The sequence below is a fragment of the Myotis yumanensis genome, unplaced genomic scaffold (genome assembly GCF_028538775.1).
Source record: "Myotis yumanensis isolate MYYU_CA2020_CCGP unplaced genomic scaffold, mMyoYum1.0.hap1 SCAF_2, whole genome shotgun sequence".
In the NCBI taxonomy this organism is placed as follows: domain Eukaryota; kingdom Metazoa; phylum Chordata; class Mammalia; order Chiroptera; family Vespertilionidae; genus Myotis; species Myotis yumanensis.
The window spans coordinates 54,109,066-54,130,778 of record NW_027223753.1 but is presented as its reverse complement, the minus strand read 5'-3'; the positions used below and the strand labels follow the sequence as shown (position 1 = coordinate 54,130,778).

Sequence of the window (21,713 nt, the reverse complement as noted above, 5' to 3'; positions counted from 1 at the left end):
AACTCTATATTCAGTAATTCGCTTTCTTCCATTTCTTTCATTTGTGACTTGTTTCTTTGTCTCTGCATTTTGGCTGCTTCCCTGTGTTTGATTCTATGTATTGGGTAGAGTTGCTAAGTCTCCTTGAGTTGATAGAGTCGCCTTGTGTGGTAGGTGGCCTATAGGGCCCAGTGGCTCAGCCTCCCCAAGTCACCTGAGGTGGATGCTCTTGGTGCACCCCTTTGTGGGCTGTTTGCACTGTCATGTAGTTAACCCTTGATTGCTGTTGGTATCATTGGGAGGAATTGACCTCCAGGCCAATTGGCTGTGATGACCAGCTGTGTCTACACTGGAAGAACTGTTGTGCAGACAACACCCTTATGGGGCAGGACTTTCTTCAGTGGGGCTTTGATGCTCACTGAGTCTGCCCCCTGAGTGTGTCTCTTATGGATGTGAAGAGTTGTAATCCTGTATGGTCTCACTCTGACCATGGGGTACACTGGCTCTTGGATATCCAAGGAAGTTCAAGGTCAGCCACTGTCTGGGGCCACACCGCAGGTGCTACAGAGACAGAGGATTCTATAAACTTCTCCTCTTTGTATGGGGTTTGGAAGTGCCCAGATGAAGTCCAGCTGTGAAGCAAGTCAGGCTGCTGCTGCCGGGCCTTGGGCCTTCTTTTGGAAGCTCTGGGGCTCTCTGACCCAGCTGCAGTTTGACAGGTTTTAGGTGGATAAAGGACATGCTATTCATATGCAAAAGCCAATGCATACAGCTTATGTGGGTTTGTAAATTGGGTGAGGCGGGGTCTCAGGGAATCACCAGGGCAGAGCAAACAGCAATGGCTGCCAGTCAGCCGTACCCCTGAGAGGTCCCTGGGTCTCTACATCCCACACCCCCCATGCAGGAACAATGATCGCTGCGAGCACCTCTCCGAGAAAGTCGCCCTCGAATTCCTGTCCCGATGCCAGACAGTCTAGTTTCTCCCCGTATGTTTCTGAGTCCCCCAGAATCTCGCCTGGAACTGGAGTTCAGAGCAACCGGGAGCTTGTATCTCCCTCCCAATTAAAAGTGCAGCACATCCAGTTGCCAGCACTTTCCGTGCCTCCGCACCTCTTACCAGTCTCAATGCACTTTATTCACCTCCCTAGTTGTGGAACTTCCACTCAGCCAGCTTTCCCGCAGTTCTGGATCGTCGTTGTTCTGCCTTTTAGTTGTAATTTTGATGTGGTTGTGAGAGGCAGCAAGTACAGGTGTTTACCTATGCCGCCATCTTGGTTCTCTTCTCTGTCACAGAGTGTTAAATGCAGCATTTCTTAGATCTTGGAAGGATAGCCATAAAATGAATTTTAATTTTTCTTGGTTTAATTACATTAAACAAAATGTGCTTGAAACAAATATACACATTATCAGGTATGGTTTTTAATTTTCCTCTCTTGTTTTTCTCAATATTTACTCATTAATTTTTAAATTAAATATAAAAAATATTGTGTACTACATTAGTGGGATTAAGTTTCCTCAGCAGTTCATTGTAGAATGTGAAAAAGTCTAGGGATTTTTATTTCATTTTATTTTTTATTTTTAGTTTATATTTATTATAATCAAACAGTGTGATATGATTGCTTAAAGTCATAAGCTACAGTAACTAGATAAAATAAGTCAGTACAGCTTAGTAAATCCATCATTCTGTACTGGTAAAACATAATGGAAATTATGTATTTAATCTTATGTTCCACATTTTAAATGGGACATTAAACAAAATGAACTACAGTAAGTTGAAAAATGATATTTTGTGGAGGCATTTGGGCTTTTTTTTCTATGGGAGGATAATAGTATCTGAAGTGCCATCAAAAAAGAGTGAAATAAATTTTCACAAATTGTTGAGGTATACTTTATATACCATTAACTTCCTCCACCAATTATAACTGAACAATTTAATGTAGTTTTTTTGTTGTTGTTGTTTTGTGTGTGTATGTGTGTGTATGTGTGTGTGTGTGTGTGTGTGTGTGTTTTGGTAAATTAACTGAATTGTGCAACAGTCACCACAATCCAGGTTAAGGACATTTTTGTCACCCCAGTAAGAATCTTTGTGCCCATGTACAGTTAATGGAAGTTAGGTTGTTTTTATTACTCTAGGCATAACTATTTGTTTGGAAGTTGTAGAGAAGCACATTAAGACATTTTTTTCTTCACATTAAAATTTTATTTTTACTTTTTTGTAAGAAGAAACTTAAGCCAGATGAAGAGGGTCCAAGATTACAGAGCATTGAACACATGTGCATGGCTTATTCAGTTCATGCTGGTTGATGTATGTTGGTCATCCAAAGGTTTTATTATGAGTATATGAGCTAAAATAACTTTAACTTTTTAAAAATAATAGTGCATTAAAATTGGATTTCTTGTAACAGGATTTCCTGTCAACTAATGCAGTATGTTAACAGGGGAAACTGTGTGTGAAGTGGGGCATGACGGAATAAGAATTTTTTGGCTCAGAGCCCACAGACTTTGATAATGTAGATATTATATAGGACCCAGGGAATCTGCCTCTTTATGAATTTTTTAGGTGATTGATATTTAGAATTTGAGGATTATGGTTTTAGGCCTTAGCTAGGTTATAAAAAGCAGTCAGTCTTGTAGAGTTGCAAGGATTTATCTGGATTTTCATATTTACTCTCATTTGGATTATGCTGACCCAGTTTACCTCCACATGGTAGAAATAGATTCTTCCAGTGAATAAGGGGGTTACTCTCAACCAAAAACTCTCATATAGGCCACTTGAGCCTATATATTCTCTTTTAAGCTATCACTGTGTGCCTGCCTTTTATAAAAGCAAAATTACCCATAATAAGATAAATTTCATATATATGAGAAAACTATATAAAATTGCACAAAAAGCTCTGATCCAACCCAGATGGTGTGGCCAATGGTTAAGCGTCAACCCATCCACCAAGAGATCGCTGGTTCAATTCCTGGTCAGGACATATGCTCCATAGTTGGTTTGATCGCAAGTAGGGGGCATGCAGGAGGTAGCCTATGGATGTTTCTCTCTCATTGATGTTTTATCTCTCTCTCCTTTCTCCCTGTCCCTTCTTTACTCTCTAAAAATCAGAAAATAAAAATATATTTTTTAAAGAAAGTTCTAATCCAGAAGTTTTAGATAAATTTGTATTTGAAAGTATTAGAATTATAGATCTTAATTGCCTAATAGAATTAAACATAAATACAGAGTGGGGCAAAAGTAGGTTTACAGTTGTGAGACCATGAAGCACAGAGTTTGTTATTTACTAGAGGCCTGGTGCATGAAATTCGTGCACTGAGGGGTGTCCCTCAGCCCGGCGTGCACCCTTTCCAATCTGGGACCCCTCGGGGGATGTTTGACTGCGGGTTTAGGCATGATCTGGCAGTCAGACATCCCTCTCACAATCTGGGACTGCTGGCTCCCAACCACTCGCCTGCCTGCCAGCCTGATCACACCCTAAACACTCCCCTGCCAGCCCAGTCGCCCCCAACTGCCTTCCCCTGCCAGCCTGGTCACCTCCAACTGCCCTCCCCCGCTGGCCTGTTCGCCCCCAACTGCCCTCCCTAGCTGCCCATCTTGTGGGGGCCATCTTGTGACCACATGGGGTGGCCATCTTGTGACGACAAATGGGTGTGGCCATCTTGTGACCACATGGGGGCGGCCATCTTGTACAAGGATGCAATTTGCATATTACCTCTTTATTATATAGGATTATTTATTTTCTTTTTCATATGCACAATGTAACATACTTTTGCCCCAACTTATCTACACTAATAAAAGACAAACATGCAAATTGACCATACCTTCATTATGCCTTAAGCCACACCCACGGCCAGTCAGAGCGACTATATGCAAATTAACCCAACCAAGATGGTGGCCGGCAGCCATGGAGCTGAAGCAAGCAGGAGGCTTGGTTGCCCCAATGATGGAGGAAGCCAAGCTTCCCAGCCTGCCGTGGCCCTGGCTCTGAACTCCACTCAAAGCAATAAAGTTTAAAATATAGAAGATAAATAAACCCCAGATACCTGCTTTCAGCTGGCTGTGGCCACGGAGCTGCAGCAAGCAGGAGGCTTCCTTCCCGCCTGCCCTGGCCGGCTCGGAGCTCCTCTCAAGGCTACAAAGTTTCAATTATAGAAGGTAAATAAGTCCCAGAATAAAAAAAAAGGAGAGGCTGGGAGCTTCCATTGCCGGGGGGCTTGGCCAGCCTGAAAACGGCCCTCAGCCCCTCACCCAGACTGGCCAGGCACCTCAGTGGGGACGCCCCCACCCTAAAGGGGGTGTGGTTAGCCTGTAAACAGCCATCAGCCTCTCACCCAGGCTGGCCAAACCTCCATGGGGTGAGGGTCCCCACTGGGGGTGGGGAGGGCTTGACCGGCCTGCAAACAGCCATCAGCCCCTCATCCAGGCTGGCCAGGCACCCCAGTGGGGACCCTCACCCTGAAGGGAGTGTGACCAGCTGCAAACAGCCATCAGCCCCTCACCCAGGCTGGTCAGGCACCCCAGCGGGACCCCCACCCTGATCTGGGACACCCTTTAGGGCAAACATGCCGGCCCCCACCCATGCACCAGGCCTCTATCCTATATAATAAAAGGGTAATATGCAAACTGACCCTAACAGCGGAATGACGGAATGACTGGTCACTATGACACACACTAACCACCAGGGGGCAAACGCTCACTCAGGAGCTGCTCCCTGGTGGTCAGTGTGCTCCCACAGGGGGAGCTCTGCTCAGCCACAAGCCATGCTACCAGCTGCCAGTACAGCAGTGGTGGTAGGAGCCTCTCCCACCTCCTCAGCAGTTCTAAGGATGTCCGACTGCAGCTTAGGCCTGCTCCCCGCTGGCAAGTGTACCATCCCCTGAGGACTGCCAGCTTGGGCCTGATCCCCCAGGGAGCAGGTGGACATCCTCCAAGGGGTCCCAGACTGCACAAGGGCATAGGCTGGGCTGAGGGACCCCCCTGAGTTGCACAAATTTTTGTGCAGCGGGCCTCTAGTATATTAAAATTGCTAATTATCCCTTTAGAAAATAAATATTTATAACAGTTGAAGCCCTCTATTGGACCTTAATTTCATTTAGCTGCATTTTTTAGCCCCTCCCACAAAAAATACCACTTTCCTGAGCTAGGAGTTCATAATTCAAATAATTTCTTTATTGAAAATATCTTTTAACAAAAACTATTATACAAGGTCAGCTAAGGTATAGTTTCCGTTGTTTTTAGTTGTCTTGCCAACAGTTGATGTTTTCATATCAACTATTTTACTGAATTTCATTTTCTCTAAGTATTTTAGGAATAGGAAAGTTTTTCATTCTGTTACTGGTTAATTTATTGGTGAGGACAAAAATACAGTTTTGAGTTGTAGTTATATAAATGTTAGACATTTAAGATGTTTTAAGATAGATTTTATGGGAATTAGATTTTTTTACAAAAATTAACTTAGTTTCTACCCATTTTTATCACTATTAGCAAATGTTTTTTATTTTCATACTAGAGGTCCAATGCATGAAATTTGTACAAGGGCCTTGGCCCTGGCCCCCGCCCACCACCACCGCAGCCTGGGGCCTCTGCCACCTTTACCTCGGCCCCCACCTACTGCGGCTTTGTCTGGAAGGATGTCCGGTCTAATTAGCATATTGCATTTTTATTATTATAAATGGATTTGTTTGAAAGTAGAAAAAACAGAATTTTATGGGAGGAACCAAGATGGCGGCATAGGTTAATGCCGGAGTTTGCTAAGATTTGGAGTGCATGTGGAGCGGGCCGGCGGCAGAGGGCGTGGTTGCTGTTTTCAATTGGGAGGGAGTTTCAGACTCTGAACTCCAGATCCGGGCGAGTCTCTAGGGACGGAGACTCAAACGGGAGAAGCGGGAAGGCAGCTTTCTCTCTGAGGTTTGCAGCGGTTGCAGAGCCCCGCCCACCCTGTAAATCCCCTGGGACCCGCCCTGCCCAAGCCCTGCACAGAGGCATTTGCCGGATAGCCTCAGGCAAAGGCTAAATTAGCACTGCCCTAGAGATTCAGTACAGAAGCTCTCCCACTGCAGACACAGCTGACTCTCATAGCCAGTTAGCCTGGAGGTGAATTCGCCCCTAGTATTGCCGACAACAATTAAGGCTTAACTACAACAAGACTGCGCACAAAGACCACAAGGGGGTGCACCAAGAAAGCATAAAAAATGCGGAGACAAAAAAACATGACAGAAATGGAGGCTATAGAGCTAAAAAACGCACTTTTGAGGGCTTTCAATAATTTGCTAAAAACTGCCGATAAACTTGATGAGAGCCTCAAGAAATCTAATGAGACCCTCGATGTTGTGATAAAGAACCAACTAGAAATTAAGCATTCACTGACTGAAATGAAGAATATTATACAGACACCCAACAGCTGACCAGAGGAGCGTAAGAATCAAGTCAAAGATTTGAAATGCGAAGAAGCAAAAAACACCCAACTGGAAAAGCAAAAGGAAAAAAGAATATGAAGATAGTGTAAGGAGCCTCTGGGACAGCTTCAAATGCACCAACATCAGAATTATAGGGGTACCAGAAGATGAGAGACAGCAAGATATTGAAAACCTATTCGAAGAAATAATGACAGAAAACTTCCCCCACCTGGTGAAAGAAATGGACTTACAGGTCCAAGAAGCGCAGAGAACCCCAAACAAAAGGAATCCAAAGAGGACCACACCAAGACACATCATAATTAAAATGCCAAGAGCAAAAGACAGAGAATCTTAAAAGCAGCAAGAGAAAGAGACTCAATTACCTACCAGGGAATACCCAAATGACTGTCAGCTGATTTCTCAACAGAAACTTTGCAGGTCAAAAGGGAATGGCAAGAAATATTCAAAGTGCTGAATACCAAGAACCTACAACCAAGAGTACTTTATCCAGCAAAGCTATCATTCAGAATTGAAGGTCAGATGAAGAGCTTCACAGATAAGGAAAAGCTAAAGGAGTTCATCACCACTAAACCAGTATTATACGAAATGCTGAAAGGTATCCTTTAAGAAGAGGAGGAAGAAGAAAAAGGTAAAGATACAAATTATGAACAACAAACATGCATCTATCAACAAGTGAATCTGAGAATCAAGTGAATAAATAATCTGATGTACAGAATGAACTGGTGATTATAATAGAATCAGGGACATAGAAAGGGAATGGACTGACTATTCTTGGGGGGGAAAGGGGAGTGGGAGATGCGGGAAGAGACTAGACAAAAATCGTGCACCTATGCATGAGGACAGTGGGTGGGGAGTGAGGGCGGAGGGTGGGTTGGGAGCTGGGAGGAGGGGAGTTATGGGAGGAAAAAAAAGAGGAACAAATGTAATCTGAACAATAAAGATTTAATAAAAAAAAAAAGAAAGTAGAAAAAACATTTTAAAAGGAATTTATCATTTTTTTCTAGATGTTTCATGCAACTGTCACAAAAGAGCTAATCAATCATAAAGAATGGAGTCACTATAATGAAAACATAATAGAAGATCAGAAAGATTTTGTTTTTGTGAAGTTCACTGGTCTTCATTTAAAATCTATGGAAAGTTTGCAATCTTGTATCTCTCTTAAAATATGCATCTTCTCAAACAATTTTATTACCAATATTAGTCCACTTGGAAGTTGTATAAAATTAGTCAAACTTGATCTCCATGGGAATCAGGTAAGCAATAGCCATTGCAGATATTTTCAGATACGTGAAATTATATTTAATAAGCATTATTGATCCAGATAGTCTTTTATATAAAACATAAAAATAAATAAAAATATGAAATGTAGAAATGTAAATTTCAAATATAAGCAAAAATTTTAATTTAAAAGCATATAAAATAAACTGTGATTTAGTTTACTTTATTTCTTAAAAACATAGTCTGGATTGGGAATACTTCTTGCTCCTTAATTATTTTTTTAAATTACATCTAACTGATGTGTAACATTATATTAATTTCAGGTGTACAAAATAGTGATTCAATATTTGTACATATTGTGAAATGATCACCACAATATTCTATTTAATGTTCATCACCACTTGGTTACAAATCAGATTTGCAAATATTTTCTTCCATTTGGTTAATTGCCATTTCATTTTAGTGATAGTATCCTTTGCGATGCAGAAGTTTTTCATTTTTATTTAGTCTCGTTTGTTTATTTTTGCTTTGTTGCCTTTTGTCTTTGTTTCAGATTTAAAAACAAAAAAACAACAACAACAAAATATCACTAACATGACTAAGACTGACATTAAAGAAAACACCGTCTGTGTTTTCTGCTATGATTTTTATGGTTCCAGGTTTTACCTTCAAGTCTTTAATCCATTTTCAGTTAATTTTTGATTATTGTATAAGATGGTGGTCCAGTTTTATTCTTTGCCATGTGTCTGTCCAGTTTTCCCAGCATCATTTATTGAAGAGACTGTCCTTTCCTGATCATTGTATTTTCTTGACTCTTTTTGTTGCAAGTCAGTTGACTATATATGTGTGCATTTATTTGTGAGCTCTTTATTCTGTTCCATTGAACTGTGTGCCTGTTTTTATGTCAATACCATACTGTTTGATTACTAATCCTTTATTATGTAGTTTGAAATCAGGGAATCTGTTGCCTCCAGCTTTGTTCTTCTTGTCTATTCAGGTTCCATTCAAATTTTAGGATTGCTTGTTTTATTTCTGTGAACAATGCCATTGACATTTTTGAACGGGATTGCATGGAATCTGTAGAATGCTTTGGGTATTCTTAATAATATTCTCCCAATCCTTGGACATAAAATATATTTTTATTTATGTGTGTCTTCAATATTTTTATAATGTCATATAGGTTTCAGTGTACATAGGTATTTTACCTTTTTGGGTTAAAATATTCCTAGGTATTTTGTGGTGCAATCATAGATGGAATTTCCTTAATTCCTCTTTCAGATAGTTTGTCATTAGTGTATGAAAATACAAAAAACATATATTTTTTGGAATTTTTTTTATTTTTATTGAATTTATTGGGGTGACACTGTTTAATAAAATTATACAGGTTTCAGGTGCACAGTTCTACCACACTGTATTATGTATACTGTATTGTGTGTTCACCACCCCAGTTAAGTCCCTTTCCATCATCATTTATCTCCCCTATATACTCCTCCACCTTTCCCCCTTCTCCAGGTAATCACCACACTGTTTGTCCCTCTCTATGAGTTTCTTTTTTTTTCTCTCTCAATCCCTCTCCCCAACCCCAAGAGCTCTCAGCATGCTATTTATCTGTGAGTTTGTCTCTATCATAAGTGGATGTAGAATTTGTCAAAAGCTTTTTTCCTGCCTCTGTTGAAAGGTCCATATAATTTTTATATTTATTTAGTGTGATGTTATCACATTGTTTGATTTGACTTTTCAATTCTTTTTGTAAAGAAAGTATTTTAGAGAGGCTTAAAGAGTCAGCCTATTACAAAGGCATGTTTACTGGATGAAGTATGTATGTTTATTAATTCAATTATATTAATAATGATAGTTATTTAACTGCATCATATTATGTTTGTATACTAGTCATCATTTGGATAATTAGAAGTTCTGTTTTTGTTTACTAATGAGAAAGTTTCCATTTGGGAAAATATTGAATTTTAGAGTATGTTTAATATATTTCATTTTCTAAGCAATTGATATAAATTTTATATATGTATTTAAAGCACTATTATTAATAATATTTCAGATAAAGAGTCTACCAGATGTCAGATTTTGGAGTAGATTAAAAAGCCTAAAACTTCTCTACCTTCATGACAATGGGTTTGCAAAGTTAAAGAATGTATGCATGTTATCTGCATGTCCAAGCCTCATTGCCCTCACTTTGTTTGATTGTCCAGTAAGCCTTAAAAAAGGATATAGACATGTTCTTGTCAACACTATATTGCCTCTCAAAGCATTGGATCATCATGTTATTTCTGATGAAGAAATAATTCAGAACTTTCATCTTCCTGAAAGATTCAAAACATATAACCATCGGCTTTTCTTTAATTTCTGCCCTCCTTTGAAAAAGGTAAATGGTTTCTTTATGGTTTGTTTTCAATAAATTTATAGAAATTAAGTTTTAGCTTCTACGCTCCATATCTAAATTATATAAAACTAATATTTTGCAACATTTATATAAGATGTCATATACTAATGACACATTAGTTATGTGTTATATGTGAATTTATTAAGAAGCTTGTATGTTTACTGCATAAAAATTGTTGAGCAGAAAAATACCAAATTGTAGAGAAACAAATATAATGTCTCCATTATATTTTAATAGCTTTAAGGATCTATAGCTTACATACTGTAAAATTCCCTTATTTTACATATGTGATTCAATGATTTTAATAAATTAACAGTGTTATATAACCATCTCCAAAATTCAATGTTGGAAATTTTTTACCATTCTAAAAGTTTCTTTCCCATTTGCAGGTAATCCCTACTTCAACACCCAGCCCTAGGTAACACTGATTGTTTTGTGCCTCCATAAATTTCCTTTTCTAAGCATTTATTGGAGAGGAATTGAAACGTGGGGTTCGTGGTACAGATTTCTTTTTGTGAGCCCTGGTCCAACGAAGTTTGAAGAATAAACTTGTGGACTAAAGGCTTCTTTAATAAAAATGTAGAAGTTTATTGGAAGCATATACAAACTCCATCTGAGAGAGCAGGGGCCCTCAAATCTCTCTCTCTCTCTCTCTCTCTCTCTCTCTCTCTCTCAAAAATCTAAATCCAAAAACCTATCATCTAAAATCTGTCCTGTGTTCCTTTGTCTGCGATTTACATATGCTGTAGTTCTGTACCTTCCTTAATTTAGGACCCCCTTGCTTTCCTCATTGCTCACTCTGCTACATAGTATCAGTTTCAAAGCTCAAAGCCCACAGCCCACGTGGTGTCCCTATCTTCCTCTCCCCTTTATCTTTCAACATTCCTCTGTCCTCCATAAAATAAACATTTTGGCATCTCCAAGCCCTCATCTATGCATTCCTCTCCCATGGACCCCCTCTTATCTCCTAAGACTCGCTGTCCTGGCTCTAAATTTCTTTCAGAATCATACAATAAGTAGTTGTTTACATCTGCCATCTTTCACTTACTGTGATGGGTTTGAGGCTCATTAATGTAACATGAATCAGTAGTTTGTTCCTTTTGATTGCTGAGTAATATTTTATTATACGAATATAGTATATTTTCTTTGTGCATTCATCAATTGATGGGCATCTGGATTATTTCCAGTTTTTGCTATTATGAATAATGCTGCTATGAACACCTACATACATGTCTCTATTTAGACATAAGCTTTCATTTTTCTTGGGTAGATTCTTAGGAGTGCAACTGCTAGATTGTATAGTAATTTTATGTTTAACTTATTCAGAAACTGAATTTGCTTTCTAAAAACCAGAAACCACCAGTCCATGAGGGATCTAGTTTCTTTATGTCTTTGTAAACTCTTAGTATTTTTTGTCTTTTCTATTACAGACATTCTTTTTTTTTGTCATATATGAGCGTTTATTCCAATACTGCCAGCAGTATGGGAGAACAGCAGGTCATCCACTAAAATCTGCTCTCACATTCTTTTATTTTTTAATTTACTTTTTTAAAAAATTACCTTTATGCACTGTAGATATTCTACTAGGTGTGAAGTGATATTTCATTTGTGGTTTTAATTTTTATTTCCCTGTGAGTAATGATGATAAGCATGTTTTCATCTGCTTATAACTACTCATATATCTTCTTTTGTGAAATGTCTATAGAGATTTATTTTGCCCATTTTTAAAGTGGGCTGTTCACCTTATAGTGTAGATATCTGGGTATAAGTTCTTTATCAGATATATGAATCACAAATATTTTCTACCATTCCATAGCTTGTCTTTTATTTTTCTTAATGGTCTCTTTTGAAGCAGAAAGTTTTGAGTTTTATGAGGTTCTATTTTATGAATAATTTTTTTTATGTATCATGCTTTTGCCTAATTCCAGGTTTTAAAATGTTTCTTTTACATTTTATTCTAGAAGTTTAATAATTTTAGTTATGAAATATATTTTTTATTAATTTTTTAGAGAGAGGAAAATGGGGGCGGGGAGAGAGAGAGAGAGAGAGAGACATCCATCTGTGGCCTCTCGCCTGTCAGACGCATAAGCCCCAACCTGGGATGGAATCCACAACCTAGGTATGGGGCCTGACGAGAAATCAAACCTTACACCGTTAGTGTACCAGATGATGCTCCAAACAACTGAGCCACACTAGGCAGGGCTAGTTAAGAAATTTAGATCTATGTTTTATCTTGAATGAATTTTATTCATGTTACGAAGTAAGGGTTTAAGTTTATATTTGCATGTTGATATTCTATTATACCAACACAATTTGTTGAAAAGATTTTTCTTTCCCTAGTGAAATGGCTTGATATGTATCAAAAATAAATTGGTCATAAATGTAAAGGTTTATTTCTGGACTCTCAGTTATAACCCAGGCATTGCCACACAGTCTTCTTTACTTTAGCTTTGTAGTTAAATTTTGAAATAGGAAAGTCTGAGTCCTCCAACTTTGCCTTTTCTCCCCCAATATTGTTTTGGCTATTCAAGACCCCTTGAATTTACAAATGAATTTTAGAATCAGCTTATCAATTTTGACACCGATTCTTGCTGTGATAGTGATAAAGATTCTATTGAATTTATAGGTCAATTTGTGGAGAATTGCCAATATTTTGAAGATTGAGTATTCTCATTCTTGAGTGTGAACTGTCTCTGAGTTTATTTAACTCTCTGAGCAATGCTTTGTAATTTTCATTGTACAGTCCTTTTTGTTAAAGTTTTTTTGGTATTTTATTTGAAATTGGGGATGGAATTATTTACTTAATTTTATGTTTGGATTAGATTTTGCTAATATATGTAAATACAATTGATATTTTCATTTAACCTTACATCCTGCTACTTCCCTATTCTCATTTATTAGTTCTGGAAGTTTTTTGTTGATTCAGAATAGTTGTTTTTTCATTGAGAGCATAACTTTTCTTTTTTCAAGTTTTTCATATTTGAATGAATGCATTAGGAAATAGTTTATTTTTTTTCAATGCCTTAAGGGGCAACTTAGGTGAATAATCCTATATAATAAAGAGGTAATATGCAAATTGATCCTCATGCCCTCACAAGAAGGCTGCCTATGACCAGGCCAGCAGGAGGTTAGTGAGGGAACGACCAAACAACTGAATATTCAGGCTGCATGGGGCAACCAGGCTGGCAGCGGGAGGCACTGGGGACAACCAGGCAGGCAGGTAGGCAGATGAGCGACTAGGAGCCAGCGGTCTGGGATTGTGAGAGGGATGTCTGACTGGAGGGGATGGGGCCTAAACCGCCAGTCAGACATCCCCTGAGGGGTCCCAGATTGGAAAGAGTGCAGGCTGGGCTGAGGGAACCCCCTCCCCCCCGCCCCATGCACAAATTTTGTGCACCAGACCTCTAGTCTATATAATAAAAACCCAGTGGTCGTAACACCATAATGACCAAAGACCAGTCACCAGGAGGTGCATTGATGGGTCCCACGGTGCTGGTGGGACTTGACGCTGCATCTTGTGGTGTAGGACTTGACGCTGCATCCTGCAGTGTGCCAGGTCTGGGTTTCCCACGATTTTGCATGCTGGGTCCATAGTAAAGAGTACAAAATATTCAATTCTTAAATCATTAATTTGGTGACATAAACATACATGTTCATAGCATCAGTTTACATTGATTTTTTTAAATGTTGAAAGAAGCTATTGGAAAACTTTAGTTACAGGCTACAAAATCCATAAGTGGATAGATAATAATATGAGGAAAAATGCTTCATGGCATATGAATATTGGAACAAATACATTATATAACAATTCAAAAGAGATGGTTAGCTCTTCAGGTATTAGAAAAAAAATCATGTACAAAGTATAGCAAGTAAAAAAGCATTATTCAGAACACTGTTTATAATATTCTCTAAGTATATGTAAATTTATGTAGAAATGCTTTGAAATTTGACAAAGAATAGAAAATCATTTGAACAGTTGTGATCACATCTGAAAGTGATTGTGCATGTTAAGCCTGGAGACCTGGAAGACTTTTAAAATTGTATGTGATACTTTTATTTAACAAAATTTAAGTATGCTAATTATCCTATATAATAAAAGGCTAATATGCAAATTGTCCCCTTGGGAGTTTGACCGACTGGGAGTTCAACCACTTGCCATGATGTTCATTGACCACCAGGGGGCAGTGCAGAATGAAGGAAGGTCCCAGTCAGCAGCCAGCAGCCGAGGGAAGGAAGGCCTAGAGACCCTACCTGTGCATGAATTTCCTGCACCTGGCCTCTAGTTTTGTAATAATAGTTTTAAAAATTAGGGACATAAAAAAACGAGCCAGTATTTATCTCTTAACTTGGGCCATAAAGGAATAATTATTTAGGTATTCTCATTTTGTCATATGGTGTAATCAAATTTAGGAACATACATGACCCTTTTAAGGACAATCAAAGTGTCTGAGGTTCATTTAAGGAATTAATGGGAAGTTGGGTGGAGAGTATAGAACAGAACCTTGAATGACATACCAAGAAGTTTAGATTTTTTAATGAATGCAGTGAAGATCTATTGAAGTTATTTGAGTAGGAAAATTAGAGTGAATTTGTCATGTTTGTACTATACGAATTAATGGTATTGACAAAGTTTTTTAAAGGAAATTAATCCAGTATTTTACTAGCAGATTAATAGTGGTTAAGGGACAGATGATGTCAGAGGGATCAATTACTATAGGCCAAAGATGATGTGATTAGGGTTGATATAGGCAGACAGCCAGTGACAAAGAAGAAAGAAGACAGTGTAGTGGGCAGACACTCAGTAAAAGCTATTGTGGAAAGCACTTTATATATTTTAGTCATTCATTTTTTCACCAAATATACTAGTATATTGAGTACCTAATATGTGGGGAGGATTATTCTGGACTTGGTGGTAATTAATACTGACAAAGGTCTTGCTTTCATGAAGTTTTGTGGAAAGGCACAGGAAATAAAACAACCATAGAATTCAGGACAGTGTTAATTTCTAAAGAAAATAAAAGGACGTGTTAACATAGGAGTAAAGGGAGTAGAGATTTGGGTTACTTTACGTAGGGTGGATGGGGAAGGACTTTCTAAAAAATACTTTGTTTATTCTTTAGTACCTTTGACTTGGAAAGGTATTACTCTTTTCACAGAAGAAAAAGAAATATAGTGAGTTTTAGGAACTTACTCAATATCAGATATCTAGTCAGTCATGAAGCGGGATTTCAAGTCTGTCTTGGTTTTATAGTTCTACGATCTACATTGCATCATAAAGTATAAAGAGTGCAAAGAAGTGACATGATTTATTTTTAACTGATTGAATTTGAGAGAAGACTAATGAGAAAATAGTCCTCTAGTATTTTGAACTTGAGTAACTGGGAAATAAAATAACCTAATTAATAGAAATGGTGGGATTTAAAGGTTTTGGTAGAAAGTTAAGTTCAGTCATGTTTATTTGAGGCAGGGTATTGATATAGAGAAAATGAACCAGGCATTGGAAATGAAGGACTAATATTCAGAAATAGTGTTCTGTGTCCAAGATGTAAATCCAGTAATATTTGTTTTAGGTCATACATGAAACTAAGTGGTCAGAGGAAAATATAAGGGACACTAAAGGCTGAAATTTAAAGACAGAGCCTTAAGCACAGTCTTATTTTGTGGGTGGAGAGCAGTAGAACCAACAAGGATAAAAAAGTACTGATCCCAGGAGGTAGGAGGAAAAACAGAGATTTGCTTTACTATCACTTAGGTTAAGGGAAAAGACTGATTAAAAAATGAAGAATGTTTTAAATGGTCAAGGAAAATTAGCAGTGATACTAAACTATTTTGAAAGGCTTTTTGATAGTGACACGGTTGCATCTTTGGAAGTTCAGTAACTTTCAGGGACGAATTTGAAATTATAATGCCAAGTATAGAACCTTTTTTGAGAAAAATTTGGGACAAAGCAAAGAATTTTAACACTCCGGTGTGGGGTGAATTTCCCGCCAAAATATAAGATGGCGCGGGCAATTATTTAGGTTTCCCGTGCAAAATCAGGGATTTTTATGATACCTATTACCCCAATGGGTATGAAACGGTTCGCATACGCAGGTAGGTATCTTTGTGAACGGCAAACAAACAAATATTTGGTAATACGCAGTTACAATCGGCCCGAGTTTACACGTTTCCCGCACTCCACCGCAAATCTATGAACCGAGTTAAGACGGCTCCCGCGGAGTACGCGCAATTCACGCGAGCCGACTTAACTCGTTTCCCCCACTCCAAGTGTTAACTATAGGAAATAGGATTAATTATGTGAGATGATGCTAACTTCAACATATTTTTAAGCTGAAGGAAACAAGTTTTAATTTTAAAAAAGATTGAAAATGTCAGAAATAGAGGCAATGATTGAATAAAAATATTGTGTTAAAAGTATGATTGAAAGACATAAAAATTGAGTAAGCCCTAGCCCTAACTGGTTTGGCTCAGTGGATAGAGTGTCAGCCTGCGGACTGAAAGGTCCCAGGTTCGATTCCGGTCAAGGGCATGTACTTGGTTGCGGGCACATCCCCAGTAGGGGGTGTGAAGGAGGCAGCCGATCTGTTTCTCTCTCATTGATGTTTCTAACTCTCTATCCCTCTCCCTTTCTCTCTGTAAAAAAATCAATAAAATATATTAAAAAAAAAAAAATTGAGTAAGCCTTAAATCACTATAGGTATACCACGGCCTAGCAGAATTTTTGTGAATCTAGAGAGTTAATGAAATATATTTGTGTTTTCAGTTTAAGCATTTCTATTCATTATTTCTTCTTATAAGCAATACTAGGGGCCCAGTGCACAAATTTGTGCACCTTGAAAGGAACTCTGGGCCATGAGGCTGCTGTGGGCACAGGAGCGGGTCTTGGCCCATTCTCTGCACCCCCGCGCGGCCCCTCCCTCCACGGCGTCCAGTCCCCTGTCTGCCTCATTCTCACTGCCGCTGCTCCCACCCACTTACGGCGCAGAGCTCTTGGGGCCAGCGCCATCAGTGGGTGCAAGCGTGTCTGGCGCTGTCAGTAGGTGTGAGCAGCGGCTGCCTGCCCCGATTGCCTCTCAGGAGCAGGGAGAGGCGGAGAAGCCCTGAGGGGAAATCAGGGCCAGCAGCTGTTGCTCACACCCACTGACGGCACCAAGCACCAGCAGTGGGTGCAAGCAGCACCTCTGGTGCTGGCATCAGATGTGAGCAGGGCCAGGGCCAGCAGCAGGTGTGAGCGCCGGGCGGGACTGCAGCATGCAGGAGCAAAAAATTTTCAGTAACCACCAGAGGTTTGCCCCGATGACCGGCACCCTGCCTTGGTCTGGTGCCCCTGCTCACCTGCTCTACCATCCCGCTGTGGCTGATGCCTGCCTTGTTCTGCGCACACCCCCTGGTGGTCAGCGCATGTCATAGTGACCCATTGTTTGGTTGTTTTGCCACTCGGTCTATTTGCATATTAGCCTTTTATTTTATAGGATTCTGCTTATGAGGTTATTTTTGAATATTTTAATATTTATTTAGTTTATAGCACTATAAATAAACACTTGAGAATAAACAAATGACAATCTATAAAGATATATATTTATTCATTTTTGCACTTGTTATTAACTATAAAAATACAATGAAAACTGAAAATAATTATGAACCTTATAATAGTTCATGCAATACTTTCAATAAGTATTGCTGTTTTATCTGGAGGGCATTGAAGCAGAAATTAAAGAGGTCTTTATTCATTCTAAAAGAAACAAATTAGTAGTGTGATTAAAACTTGTGCCTTATAACAATAAAATATCCAGAAGGTCTTTTGTCCATTTTGAGTTTATTCTTGTGCATGGTGTAAGTTGGTGACCTATTTTCATTTTTTTGCATGTAGCTATCCAGTTTTCCCAATGACATTTATTAAAGAGACTCCATTGCATGATCTTGCCTCATTTATCAAATATTAATTGAACATAATAGCTTGGGTCAGTTTCTGGGGTCTCTGTCCTGTTACATTGATCTATCTATATGCCTGTTCTTGTGCCAGTAGCAGGCTGTTTTGAGTACAGTGGTTTTGTAGTATAACTCGGTATCTGGTATTGTGATTCCTCCAACTTGGTTGTCTTTCTGAAAATTGCTGTGGCTATTCGGGGTCTTTTTTGGTCCCATATAAATTTTTGGAGTTTGTCCTAGATCTGAGAAATATGGCTTTGGCATTTTAATAAGGATTGTATTGAATCTATAGATTGCTTTGGGTAGTAAGGACATTTTAATGATGTTTATTCTACCAATCCATGAACACAATATTTTCTTCACTTGCTTATATCTTTATCCCTTTTTTAACGTCCTGTAGTTTTCCGAGTATAGATCTTTTACCTCCTTGGTTAAGTTTATTCTGAAGTATCTTAATTTCTTTTGGTTGCAATAGTAAATGGGCTTTTTTTAAAATTATGAAGGCAGCATTTATTAAAATACATTTCATTTTCAAAAAGTAATTTCTACAAACATTATATGAATACATTTTTTGGGGACATCCTGTAAATATATGTCTTGAGAACTCTGAATTACTATACTTAAGAGATACATTGCTCCAGAAGGAAGACGTACATAGCTATGGCTCAGATCCCTTCCTTGCCCTTTCATAAATACATGACCTTAAGGAAGGCGAAGTCAGCTAACTTCTCAGAAAATTCTGTTAATAAGGAAGAAAGGAAGATCGATTTTTTCAAAGGCAGTTAATACTTTCTGTTAAACAGTGAAAAATACATTTAAAATGCAGTGCAGCGTTGATATTCCAAGGGGAAGTTTTTAGTTCAAACCTTTAGCATCCATTTGTTCATCATTCCAATGTAAATGTGAAAAGAAAAATGCATTGTATCATATATAATTAACAAACACATTCTTTTTTAGTTGTGGGGATTTCAAGCCTGTCTTGGTTTCACAGTTCTATAATCTACATTGCACCACAAATACATTCTTAAAGAAATGTATGCTCAATTTAATAGAGTGATATAGATTACTGTTTGTAAAGTTTAAAATGTTTTTGCTTTCCAAAAAATAAAATAGCCCAGTAGAGACTGTCTAAGACAATATAACCTGAGAAATTATATAGTGGTGAAGTGAGTTCCCTGTTTTTCTTATTTTTCTTTTTTATATCCTAAAATTTAAGCTTAAGAAGCCAGTAACCCATATGAAATATAAAAAACATAAGATAAAATGTTAAAAGTAAAACTATAATTATAAAAATTTATTACATAGTTACATTTATGAATGTTACTGAATTATAAATAAATGTAAATATATTATAAATAGGTATGAAAACCAAAAGCAAGGTATTTATTAGGATGATAAAGTCAATAACCAAAATAAGTCAGAAAAATGAATGTAAAATGCTAAGTAAATATTAAGTTGAATAAAGCAGAGGATTTTAACATTAGTCTTAATGTAGAATTGAGCACACATATCATCAAATGGCATTAATAGGATCTCTTCCAAGTGATATAAAAATAACTGCTACAATAAAGATATTTTTGTTTGAGCATTACTGTACAAAATGGTATTATATAAAAACATATAACAAATATATTTGGAAATATGAGACAATGGATAGAAAATATTACAGTAGTAGAGAACATAAAGTCTATCTCAGTTAATCATTTCATTAAAAAGGATGCATACAGGATTCCACTTCTGGGAAGATAGATATATGTTCCTCCTGTAACATAAAACTCAATTTCCTGGACTTTATATATACAATATAGTTATTACTTATTATATAATAATTATGTATTATTTTATAATGCATTATATATAAAACAAACTTAAAAATTCTATGAATGGGAAAGATTAGAGACTGTCTGATAGTATAACCTGAGAAAGTATAACCTGAGAAATTATACAGTGGTGAAGTGAGTTTCCTGTTTTTCTTTTTTTTCTTTTTTATATCCTAAAATTGAAGCTTAAGAAACAGTAATCCAGAAACGCCAAAATGTGCAAATCAATAAACAAAATACCCAATAATAAAAACAGAAGCCAGCTCTCTCTGTCCAAATGACCAAGAAAGTTTCAGTTTAGTAAGACAGATAACTGTTAGATTACCACTACACTCTACTACCATCAAAACCGTAGAAGAAATTGTAGTTGCACCTTCACTCATGCCAGCAAAGGTGGAGTGGGGAGCCTAGACTGGCATGGGTGAAGGTGCAACCACAGGAGATAAGGATTTTCACTATTGCCTAAATATAATAAGGCCACCCTCATAGCAGTGTCATTGAAGACCACAGACAAGTTGAAACTTCCATCCTCACCCAGAAGAAATGAGGAGCCCTCTCACCAATTGGGTGTTAATAGAGGTTGAGTGGTGAGGAACCCGAACTTCTTCCTACACCTGGGAGTCGCAAGATAATGACACATTTCCCCTGATGGAGCAATCTCAAAGAAAGCTAAGACAGATGATTAAAATACAATCGAAAGTTTTACAAAATAATAAAATCTAGGTTTTAATAAAAAATTGATCAACATAAAAAGAATTTGGAAGATCTTAGACTAAATAAAAAGAGACAATAAATAGATGCTAACACTGAGAAAATGAAGTGGTTAAAGATTATAAAGCACCAATGATAAAAAAAAAAGCTTCAATGAGCAACTATAAACATGCTTGAAACATGTGCAAATAGAAGATCTTAGCAGAGTAATAGTAGATATAAAGAATAAATGGTGATTTGAGATCTCAGAAATACAATAACCAATCAACCAAATAAACAAACAAAAATGCTTAGTGGATAAATTTAACTTTAGAATGAATGGGAAAGGTGAAAGAATGAGGGAAAGGAAAAACAGAATAGTAGAAATTGTTCAATATGAGCAAGAGAAAATAGACTGAAAAATAATATTCCATGCAAATGGAAACAAATATTCCATGGAAATGGAAACAAAGAAAAGCAAGGATAGCTTATACTTAATAAGAGATGAACAAAGTCACTATATAATTGTATATATATATATATATATATATATATATATATATATGCACACACACACACATATATATATGCACCCAACATAGGAGCATCAAAATATATAAGTCAAATATTAATAGACTTTAAGGGAGAAGTATACAGCATAAGTAATTTTAGAGGAATTCCATACCCCACTTTTAACAATGGATTAATGTATCTCACATCATTGTTTCTCTCCCTCCCTTTCTAAAATCAAGTAAAAATAAATATAAAATTGATTGGGAATCTGGGCAATTATCTATACTAATAAAAAGATAATATGCTAATTAGACCAGGAGACCTTCCGAACATCCTTCCAGACAAAGCCATGGTGGCTGGGCCTAGGCAGAGGCAGTTAAGGGCATTCAGGCCAGCAGGGGAAGAGAGTTGGGGGTGAACAGGCTGGGGGGGGGGGGCGCCATGGGGGCAATCAGGCCAGCTGTGGGGGGAAGTTGGGGGCAATCAGGTCAGCTGTGGGGGGAAGTTGGGGGCAAGCAGGCAGCAGGCAGAGTGGTTAGGGGCAATCAGGCAGGCAGGCAGATGAACGGTTAGGAGCCAGCAGTCCCAGATTGCGAGAGGGATGTCTGACTGCCGGCAGGGATTGGGCCTAAACCGGCAGTCGGACATCCCCTGAGAAATCCCAGATTGGAGAGGGTGCAGGCCAGGCTGAGGGACACCCCCTCCCCTGTGCACAAATTTCGTGCACTGAACCACTAGTATATAATATGAATAGA

The 21,713-nt window shown here is 38.0% G+C and overlaps 1 protein-coding gene across 1 annotated transcript in view; it reads left to right on the top strand.

Moving 5' to 3' along the window:
- Window positions 1-21,713, top strand: part of LRRIQ3 (leucine rich repeats and IQ motif containing 3) — a 96,684-nt gene that overhangs the window by 3,139 nt on the left and 71,832 nt on the right. The window contains exons 2-3 of the mRNA XM_070403378.1: window positions 7,398-7,646; window positions 9,665-9,988. Of these exons, the coding sequence (XP_070259479.1) occupies window positions 7,398-7,646; window positions 9,665-9,988 (573 nt within the window). The remainder of the gene's footprint in view (window positions 1-7,397; window positions 7,647-9,664; window positions 9,989-21,713) is intronic.